The 11,300-nt window shown below is 41.5% G+C and overlaps 2 protein-coding genes across 2 annotated transcripts in view; both read left to right on the plus strand.

Annotated features, from left to right (window-relative positions):
- The window catches only part of nup133 (nucleoporin 133), a 426,297-nt gene that overhangs the window by 291,208 nt on the left and 123,789 nt on the right, over positions 1-11,300 (plus strand). The gene's annotated exons all lie outside the window — the stretch shown is intronic.
- pus10 (pseudouridine synthase 10) lies at positions 169-7,656 on the plus strand. The gene is made up of 18 exons (XM_073465005.1): positions 169-347; positions 1,282-1,416; positions 1,502-1,780; positions 1,879-1,965; positions 2,523-2,557; positions 2,657-2,771; positions 3,058-3,119; positions 3,419-3,464; positions 3,789-3,853; positions 3,940-4,025; positions 4,119-4,244; positions 4,333-4,389; positions 4,476-4,552; positions 5,310-5,365; positions 5,469-5,586; positions 6,374-6,516; positions 6,858-6,957; positions 7,127-7,656. Exons 2-18 carry the CDS (start codon positions 1,291-1,293, stop codon positions 7,163-7,165), a joined length of 1,617 nt encoding a protein of 538 aa, XP_073321106.1. The 5' UTR covers positions 169-347; positions 1,282-1,290; the 3' UTR covers positions 7,166-7,656.

Here is an 11,300-nt window from a genome sequence, read left to right on the forward strand (position 1 = left end):
CAAACCGCCCGGCGCTTGGAGATGACGTATTCAGACAGAAGGCGTCAAATACCGATGTGACAGAATTAATTCACGCTAATTTTTACGGAAATTATCTCAATTTTTGTGAAGATAATACGTGAAGGTGTTTACTTATCACATGTCGGTGGGGTGAAGTCTTTCTTTATGTTGTTAAAGCGGATTTATTCCACATTAATTTAATAAAATCTGATCTGGGTCGATTAGCTTTGTCTGTTTAGGCTAAAACGTCAGGAAAGAGGCATTTTGGATGAACATGTTAGCAAGTAAACTAAACTAGCCTGTTTTCTTTACTTCTTATCTTCGTGGATTTACCACCTTCGTGTCCGGTAGGTGTATTTCGAGTATTAAGCTGCAGCTCACTGGGCTGTTTCCATTCACGTCCTCTCATTATGCCTATTGCTAACTTAGTGTTAGCTGCGTTAGCTTAGCACACAGCAGAGTGCACAGACCAGACAGGCAAACATGCTTTAGCTGCTGTTTTGAGCCTGTTGGGCAGCTGATTATCTACATCATGTGTGTGCTGCATATTACAGGAGAAGCTGTCTACGAGCTATCGTAGCTATTTGCCTGTATTAGTAATAAGTAATTAAGTGTTTACACAGCACTTTTAAAAATAAAGTTAAAAAGTGCATGACTGTAAATATATGAAACAGCCAGGATAGTTTACAATAACATGTAGGAACAACATAATAAAATAAAAATGCAGAAGTGATAGATAATAAGTGATGCAGGTATTGGATTTCTGCGGGCAATATTGATGATAAACTATTTTTACAGCAGAGAGCACAGACACGTTTATTTTCCATCTGTGAAGCTGTGAAACAGAGACAGTGATAATTAGCATTTATGTTTTGCAAAGTCATCGTCGGCAGATGAGATTCAACCCAGAGACATTCACTTAAACAGCAGCAGGGACAGATGCATCGTGCACAATGACACATACCACCACCGAGTCTGATTTAGGTTCAGTCGTACTTTCATTAATTAATAGTCAATGGTTGATTGTTTAGCCTGTAAAATGTTGAAAATAATGACACTCCACATAAAGATCCTCAAGTTCCACCAACCAAAATAAAATCTTCAGACTTCTTTATGTGTGACCCTAAACACTCACAATACATACGGCTGAAGCAGCATTTTTATGTGTGTGTTTACTTGGAAAATCATCTATGACTGAAGAAAGTCTTGAAGTAATGATTCCAGCACTGATGTGTCTGATCACGCTGTGTTTCCTGATGAATGTCTCTGCACGTCCTGCAGCCTGGAAACATGCTGCCGCTGAAGGAGAAGGATAAACCCATCGTCCAGAAGCTGCTGTCCTCCGGCTGCTGCGCTCGCTGCGTCCTCAGGTTCTGCTGTGTGAGCGTCCAGGCTGCCTACAGACGACCCCCACAGGTGAGACTCTTCCTGCACGCAGGACACGTGTTCCCTCGTCATGCCAGTCACTTACTGGTCCCTCATGTTTTTCCATCTCACACAGGATACACTCAAGGAACTTCAAGCTTTCATCAGCAATACAGAGAACCCCAAATCCCAGGATTCAGCATCAGCAGAGTCCACAGATGAAAACAACAAATCCCATGATGCAGCAGTGTCAGAACCACCTGAAGACCCTCCGAGTAAAAGAGCGAAACTGGAGCCCAGTCCGTCAGAGAAAGACGCTGCTGCCGAGGTCAAACTGAAGGATGAAGAGTCGCATGTGTGTGTGGTGTGTTTGGGGATCCTACAGGAGCTCTGTGGCACAGCTCAGGCCGTAAAGGTGTGTGTGCTGTTAAATATTCACATCTTCCAGACACAACAGAGCCACGGTGAGATGAACGGTGAGATGAACGTGATGTTTTGTTTCTACGTTCACAGATAGCCGAGACAGTGAAGGCTGAAAAGTACGAGTTCGACACCCTGGTGCTGTCTGTGTCTCTGCCTGCTCAGCTGTGTGTCCGAGAGGTCAGTGTCTCTGTGTGGCGTCGTTAAATAACACATCTTTGGTCAACCTGTTTAACTTCCTTTAAATTAATTGTCCAATGATTTGCAAATTAAAGCCAGAAATGTAACTCAAACAGTTGATTTATTTTCAAAAGTGTAAATTATTGATTCACTGTTTCAGCACATGTAATGAATAGTAGTGTGCTTGTGAGCTATTCTGTCAGAAAATCAAATACAGATAGTGAACATTTAATGATTCGGCTGGAAATGTTTCATATTTTTCTTATTATCAAAGAATCACAAAGACTAACAACATGCTCTCTGACTTCCTGTCTGTGGTTCTCAGCTTCAAGCAATTTTGTTCCTACTGAGGATCTTTAAAAAGACCCCACAGATATATAGTTTTAATGTAAAAACGCTTCAGTAATTTCCTCAAACAGCCGCTCACTGTAGTTAAGGAAGCAGAGCAGTTGTTGGGGACTATTTCCAGCAGCGGATTAATCCACATTTAGTGCCATGAAAAGTCTCTGTCACAGACTTTATTGTGTCTGTTGATGTGTGTTTTTTTATTCCTGCAGCACTCCTGTTGGCTTCACGTGAAGAAGGAACTGAGGTGAGGGAATTTGTCTTGATTTTTTTTTTTAAAACACCACCGTACGTTCGTTCGGGCTTCAGTTGGAATCACAGGTTTGTTTTTTAACTTCTGTTTCAGGGAGAAGAGCATCGCTGTCGACAAGGACGACCTCATCCAGGTGAAGGAGGCCTTCAAGTGGATCATGCAGGGCCTGGTCGCCAAGGAGCTGGGGGGCGTTGCCGTGGTTACCAGGGTAGGCAACTGCAATGAAGAAAAGAAAAATGAATTCGAGTTAATTTAAGGAACGTACGATCAGTTACAAACTTAATATTATGAATTAAAATTGAACTTGTCTTCATTGAGGGCAGGTTTGGGTTTCAGTGCCTTGCTCAAGGGCAAAAAATAAAGTATTAATAGGTAACTTTCTCAGGTTTCACAGCCGGTTTTGGGATTCAAAAGCATTTAATTATCCCTTTTCTCTCAATGACAAACACGATGTTCTCAGCTGGAGCTCAACGTCTGTTGTTTTGTTTTTTCAGAGTTTGTTCGAGGTCAGTGTGGAGTTCACTCACCCAGAGACCGACGCCGACTGCCACTTCCTGTAAGTCCTCAACTTTACCATAAGCAATCATAAAACAAGTTACAGTGAGATAAATGACAAGGATATAAGTTAAGGAAAGTTATGATTTGATAAGGTAAGTTGTGATAAGTGAAAAATAAGATAAGTTACGAGTGTTTCCTCCGAGCTGACCTCTGACCTTTGAAGCTGAATGGCTGTTTGTTTAAATGATGATCTCTTCTTCTTCTTCTTCTCCTCCTCTTCTTCTTCTTCTTCTTCTTCTTCTTCTTCTTCTTCTTCTTCTTCTTCTTCCCTTCTTCCTCCTCCTGTCCTTCCTGCAGTGCAACAACATGTCCCGACTGCTTCAAACCCACCAAAAACAAACAGGTGAGGCAGCAGCAGAGTCAAAATGTTTTTTTGCTAACACCTTTCAAATCATCAATCAAGGATCAAGTTTATGTCAATAGTTTATCACATTGTGTGTTTACAGGAGATTAAAAACATGTGGGAACTTTAAAAAAATGGATTTAGAGACTAATGTACGGCAAAACAGCTCAACTACACACCTGTAAAAAATGTTATTCTTAATAGTAAAAAAGTAAAATGTAAATTAAATAAAATACATAATAATAATAATAATAATGAATAAATTCCTGACAAACCAAAAATAGAATAAAATAAATAATCTGTCTTTGTTTTTTCCGTCTGCAGTCGGTGTTCACCAGGATGGCGGTCGTCAAAGCTCTGGAGAAGATCTCTGATGCCAAGTTTTTAAAGTAAGCACCAAGTTTATATCTCAGTTTTTTATGTCTGTTTATTTTTTTTAAACTGCTGTTTGAGATGATCATTGTTGTTTCTTCAGACACTACTCTTGTCCACCAGCGCAGCCGACCAGCGGTTGCATCCCGCAGGACGTCCAGTGTCTCCACCTGTCTGTCTTTGTGGCAGGTAGAGATGAAATCTCTCGACATGTAGTAGTAAAGTAGTGAATTCAGCATCAGAAGTCCGTTTTGATGTTCTGATGTTCTTCCTGTTGTCCAGGGAGGTACAACAAGTTCTGTCGCAGTCTGCCTCAGACTCCCTGGGTGATCGATGGAGAGAGGAGGATGGAGTCGTCGGTGGAGGAGCTGATCGCGGCGCCCATCCTGTCGTCCTTCAGATCCGACGGTGAGTCCAGACTCTCAGTACTTTGTTGAGCAGGACAATAAACTGACCCTGAATCTGTCCTGATGATCTCTGTCCTGGTCTGTTACAGGTTTTAATTTCTCCTCGTCTGGCAGGGAGGACGTGGATGTTCGGACTCTTGGAAACGGTGAGATGCATGTATATTTTATCTTATTTGCACTTTAATTGTGAAGACTGAAGTTTGTTTACGTTCTGCTCTGATGTCTTTGGCAGGTCGTCCGTTCGCGATGGAGCTGCTGAATCCTCACAGATCCAGACTGAGCAAGGCGGAGATGAAGCAGCTGCAGGAGGTCGTTCATCGTCCATTCACCTCACAGACGTCTCATAAAACCCTCGGTGGCTTTCTGTTCACCTGGTGGTCGTTATAAAACACTTAATGCTTTAATGCTAATATGATATTAACTGAGTTTTTCCTCAATTACCTCCAAATGACTGCTTATTGATAGAAAGAAGTTGTTGTTCATGAATTATGATCTTAATATGCTTTTATTCAATCTGGGCCTTACAAGGTGGAAGTACCCCAAGAATAGTCATTCTCCCTTAAAGGAACAGTTCACCCAAAAAGTAAACTCAGTCATCATCTCCTCCTGATGATATAAAGTCAGATGAAGTCTCGTCGTCCACAGAACATTTCTGGAGCTTCACAGTAAAACATTCTGCTAAACAGCTGAAGCAGCTGGAGACTTGATTTAAAACAGGAAAAAAGCCATACCAAATTGATTTGAAAAGACGTTATTTACTCCCTTTTTAAAGCTGAAATCTTCCCTGTAGCCGCTGAGCTAAAAGCGTTATCGCGCGTCAAGGGTGTAAATAAAATCTTTTCAAATCAATATTGGATCTCTGGGCTTCCAGAGACTCCTGATGAGCTTTATGGGGCCATTTTAAAACGCTGTGAAGCTCCAGAAATGTTTTGTGGTCTACAAAAATGTAATGCGTACGTTCAAAATACGGAGAAAAGAAAGACAAGAGCATGAAAATTGCAGTTTTAATGGTCCTGTTTTGGATCCAGTTAAGTTTCTGAGTTTGTTTTTTTGTGTGTGTTTTTAGACCATTAATAAATCTTCGGACAAAATCAGGGTGAGAGACCTGCAGATTGTTACCAGGTGAGAAAATATGAATTAACTTAACGGCACCTGCATTATTATTCAAAGTCAATATAAGAGACAGTCGACAGAACATCACACTGTGCTGCGTGTTAATGTGCAGAGAGGCCATGAGTCGGATGAAGGAGGGAGAGGAGGAGAAAACCAAGTCGTACACGGCGCTGATCTGGACCCAGAAACCCATTCAGAGCGAAGACATCACGTTCATCGATGATATCAAGGTCAGTACAACACACACACACACACACACACACACACACACACAGCCACTTCAGTGTGTCTACGGCCCTGTTCAGACCTGGCATCAACATCCGTCCTGAGTGATCCGATCACAGGTGGACAGATTGAAGAACAGGTGTGAACACTGTTTCAACTGATCCAACCATTGAAGTAGTAACCACAACATCACCAGACTCCCTTAACAAATGTTATGACTTTAAGAGTTGTTGAGTTAAAACAAATTTTATAACGTAGTGAAACTGTGTCTCTGACAGATTCTGAATCATTGTCTCCTTCTTGTGAATTCAGCATTAAATGAAAACAGTAAGTTGTGTGTTTCCTTGTAGAAAGTGTCAGTTTGTGGCAGCATGGCTGCACCAGCCTGTCTGCTTCTGTGTCTAAGTGCTAAAGTCTGACCTGCCAACATTTAGCAGCTGTTTGAACACACTGTTTACACTGATTTCACCATTTACACTCAATTTATGAAAGAAGAAACATTTTATTGATGCTAAACATGTCACATTTTACAGTAAACAGTAACCAGTGTAGGCGACTTCTTTGTCCCCGTGGAGAAAGTCACCAGACTCTCTTAAGAAATGTGTCAGTTTAGTGAGTTGTTGAGTTGGAGACACTTTATAAACTTTGTGAAACTCTGTCTCTGACTGATTCTTCATTATTTGGGCCTTCGTGTGAATTCGGCAAACGTTCTGAATAAAGATAAATTATATATATATTAGATATATTATATAATATAAAAGTGAACAGCTGTTTGTTTTTTTAACCCGTCAGGACCTGACTCTGGACCAGAAGACTCCTCTGAGGGTTCTCCACCGGCGGGCGCTGGCCGTCCGTCAGAGAGTCATCCACAGCATGAACACCCGCTTCCTGGACTCGCACCACTTCTACCTCGGGCTGAAGACGCAGGCCGGGACGTATCCTCACATTCAGACTGTCGTTCCTTCAGCTGGGAAATAATGAACTTGTAATAATAATGTTAACATTGTCAACCTGACACCTGAGAGGAAAAGTTGTCTCTTAAGTTTAATCCATGCAAAACTGTACTTTATTTAGCACATAATAAGTGTTAAAGCTTCACATGGCGCAGTTTAGTCTTCTTATTAACCCATTTATGCTATTTTTGCCGGCTAGTTTTTAAATTACTGTAAAAATAATGTTTAAGTGGCGTTTAAAAGTTTTAAATGTGGCTTTCTGAAACCTGTCGGTGTGATTGTGGATGTTTTATCACGACGTGCTCCTGAACGTCGACCAACAGCTACATCAAAGAGTTCGTCCACGGAGACTTCGGTCGCACCAAACCCAACCTGTGTCAGCTGCTGAAGACGGACACGGACATCCTGGAGCTGGACGTGGAGGTGGGATGAACAAACTAAACCACGGTCTGACATTATCGGCCTTTCAGAAACGTAGAATCTGCAGTGTTAAGATGACAAATAGGATGAAGATCAGCAGCAGAGAGTTTCTTTATCTTGTCTTCAATGTGCTCAGTAGACTTTGTTTGCTTGTGTCTGTTTCCTGTCTCAGTCTGTGGACGTGGACTGGCCTCCGTCCATACCAGAGTGAAGGCTGCCTCACCTCAGCCCGCTGCCCTCGTCCTGTTTCTGAGAGGCCGGTGAGACCGAACTGGTTCCGTCTCGGAGGAGCTCTGCACCATCGACCAGGTTCAGAGTGTCCGAGGCTGAAAACGTAACGGTGTACAGCTGGTTGGAGAAGAAACATGAACCCGAGTCTCACAGCCCGGCTGCTGCTGTGAGGCCCGGTCCGGTCCGTGTGTGTTTTGGTTCTGGATTTTGCCTTTTTGACTGTTTCTTCAGTTTAATCACCAGGAAACATGTTCTAGTGTAACTTTGTGTTACAAGGAGCCAAATGAAGTGTTTAGTTTTTTAAATCAAATGATGAAAAGCTTTTTTTATTGTTTGCACCAGTGTGACAACGTCCAGTTTGTCCTGCAGGAGGCAGCAGAGACATTAATGTTACCTCAGAGTAATTGTTACTAACACTGACTGTTTTTTCTTTAAAGAGATAATACTGAACATTAAAATGTCTTGAAAAGACCTTTGTTGTGTCTTTTGTTGCTTTGTGTTCTGACGTTATCTCAGATGTTTTCCAACAATGTTCAGACCACAGAAATCTGTCACTTTACTCACGTTTCATTTGGTCACCTGACGCCAAAACATCCAGAAGGAAGATGGTAAATCATCTCCTCATACATGAACGTTTTTGACACGTAGTCACGTAAATAGATTTGCATGGGCAGCGCTGGTTGCTTAAAGGTGCAATATGTAAAAATTAATACTCCAGGCAAATAGGGGGCAGCATACCACCAGAGTCACTGCTAACTGCTGCTAACTGTAGCTTCTATCAGCTAGTAACCGTGAAGCGAGAACAACAAGAACTCCCATGATCCCACACTACTCATATCTGTAGTTTTGAGAGAAAACATAGTGGCAGAAATTGCAAACACTGGAGCCATTCAGTCCGGTGACCTTGGGAAAGTCTAGAAGAGCCGCACGATTTAATTATTTTATCCCCATTCAAGTTAGCCGAGCGCTAAACCAGAAATTAGCCTTCCTGTTTCCCTCATGAGACCTTATTTGATAAAACCTTTGTCTGGTAGTGATGAAGAGACAAATAATGTGTTGATCCTGTTTGAGTTGTGTCATGAATCACACACGTGATGTTTGTCAGTTTAAAGATGTTTCAGGTCAGTAAAGTGTCAGTTTGATGTAATTAAAGTAAAACCTCATGTAGTTTTGTGTTAAAGCCTCAGTGAACTACATCGGCTCATCAGCACCAACATGGAGCCGACTGGGCTCAGAGAAGCTCGTAAACAAGATGAACATCACAACAAATCTGCTCATAGTGACAACTGCAGTTCTGGTTCTGGTTCAGTTCTGTGAGCTGCTGATATACAGGAGCAGCTCTACGATGTTTCAGTGAGGAGACGACGTCACTAACGACTCTGTCGGCTGTGTCGTCTTTATAACGACGTGTTTTCAGGCTGATGTTTCATTAGTTTGATGACAAACATCATCTGTGAGATTCAAACAGGATCAGTACATCATCGGTCTCTTTATTCACAACCAGACAAAGGTTTGATCAATAAGATCCATGAGGGAAACAGGAAGGGGCGAGGCTTCGGCTCTCTATAGGAATGAACGGGGCTTTATGCAGATTTAATATAACGTCCTTGCCGCCGCGGCCCGACAGTCCCCCTTCTGTACTCATTCACAGATACCAGCAACATAAATATGCCAGATTTTCCATCAAGATTGATGCATTATTCTGAGAAATGAATGAAAATGTTTTTTAAAAAAGGCCCTGTTAGAGAAAGTGAGAAAATAATCCCTGGATCGATCTCTTTAATCTGCTTCCAAAACAAAAGTTAACGGGGTCTATTGTGGGCTGAGACACGTCCTCCTTCCAAGTCTGGTCGACATCCGTTCAGTAGTTTTTATGAAATCCTGCCGACAAACCAACAAACAAACGGACACGGGTGAAAAACAAAACCTCCTCGGTGGAGATAATAAAGAGTCACAACAGCAGAAACCCTGAAATGTATTTCTTTTTAATTTAATTCAAAATAAATACTACCACGGCAACGCAAGTCCACTACTGGGTTCTTGCCCTAATGTTTTGGTAAGAAAACAAACAAGCAAACGATCCAAAAAAAAAAAAGAAAAAAAAAAAAAAAAAACAGAATAAAAAGAGACTTCAGTTAATGCATCCATCATCATCATCATCATCATCATCATCATCATCATCATCCTTCAGCGACTTTCAAGAGGTGCCTTTTTTTAACGACATACAAGGTAACACTGCCTAGAATGACAAACATAAATAAAACAAATACTATGGTACAAAAGAAGGGGGCGAAGGAGGAGCAAGGGATGATGGGATTGGAAAAACCTGATGAAACCAGCACTGCAAAAAAAAAAAAAAGAAAAGGAAAAGTCAGCCATGGTCCCACTTTTAGTTTGTGACAGCGGGTGAAGGGAACAGAAATGACAGTGCAGACTCCACAGTTACAGTCATGTCCTCTCAGAAACTCGGGAGTCGATCATTTTCGGAGACCACGTTGACGAAAAAGGAAGGCGGGAGGGGGAGGGCGGGGTTTGTCTCCATGGAAACATCCTCCATGGACGATAACAAGTCGAGTCGGCGAATCGACCCGAGGAAAACAAGGAATAAAAAAAATGAATGGAGGGTCCAGTCTTTGACACGGTCTTCAGTTTTTTTTCCTTCTTTTTTTACATTTTTTTTTTCTTAAATGCAGGTTTTTGGGTCGTTTGTTGTATTTTTTCGGTCACTATTCTCATCAGCAAGCTTGAAGTACAGTCACACAGAAAATAAAAATGTTTATGTCTCGTCTGTCAAGATGCCACTAAAAAAAAAAACAAAGAAAAGAAAAGGCATTGCATATTTACATCAAGAAGTTTTGGGGCGACTCGACTTTTTTTTTTCTGGCAGTCCTCACAGTCTTCATACATGAGTGTCTCACGGCTCAGTTTTCTCGTGATCTGTGACATGATTAGTGATTTATTGATACTCCTCGGTTCAGATTTAAAAACATGTGTGTGTATATAAATGATACTGACTCATCATACTGACAGGATAAAGACGGGGGGACAGAAGTCCTGCGTCTGGAGCTGGAAGCCTCGTTTTCTGTTAGTGTCCGTGTGATAAATTAAATGTTGTTCACTCTGATTTATCGTCTAAAAACAGTCTTTATGTATCTGTGATCTGTGTCTGTGTGTGAGTATGAGTGTGTGTTGCGTCAGGGTTCCCACACAGGTGCACAAAGGTCCAAACTACACTTTTTTTTGTACTCGCTTCGTTCGATATGTTTCATATTTCTCGGACCTGGTTCATTACTTTCACACATGAACTTTAAGAGTAAGAGATGACGCGGCATCAGAGAACAGTTTTCTCAAAATCTTTTGCAATTGCAAACAGCTCATTCTGAACCTTCCCAGATGTGAGCAGGAACCCTGAAGAGTGTGAGCTGACCCCTGCAGGACAGGTGAAGTCGGCAGTTTTCTCCAGAAACACAAGAAATTAGTCGCGTTCAGTAGTTTTTCACAATTTTCATAATCTATTTTAGTCATTTCTCGAGCAGAAACGTCAAATATTTTCTGGTTCCAGCTTCTTTAATGTGACGATTCGCTGCTTTTCTTTCTCATTTATGACAGTAAATGAAGAGTCTTTGGACTTTGGGCTGCTGGTCGGACACAAGAAGCAGAGACTTTGAGCTCTGGGACATTGTAACCAACCGTTTTCACAGTTTTTAATACTTAATCGGTTTAATGTTAAATTATGAAAATTAATCAATACTGGCAATAATCGTTAGTTGCAGCCCTACAAACTGATAAAGTTCCTCTGAATCAATCAAATGTTACTCAAGACATGTTGTACACTTCCCACACCAGCAGAGGGCAGGACTCATCCAGTCGGTGCCGGTACATTTAGTTCTTGTTGTTGATTAAGATCCCAGCTGGATCATCGACACCAAACCCAAACTTATCTGAAACATCATTTCATCCAAAATGCAGCGACAACAACCGGCCTCATTAGACTGACTACACGTCGGACTCAGGACCTCTAGTGTACTTCTTGTATTTAGATGTTTACTTCCTGTTTTGAGCAGATTTTCTTGTTTCAAGGGAACACGTCAGTCCAAAGACTCTGATTTTTGTTA

Source organism: Pagrus major, chromosome 1, assembly GCF_040436345.1.
Source record: "Pagrus major chromosome 1, Pma_NU_1.0".
Lineage (NCBI taxonomy): Eukaryota > Metazoa > Chordata > Actinopteri > Spariformes > Sparidae > Pagrus > Pagrus major.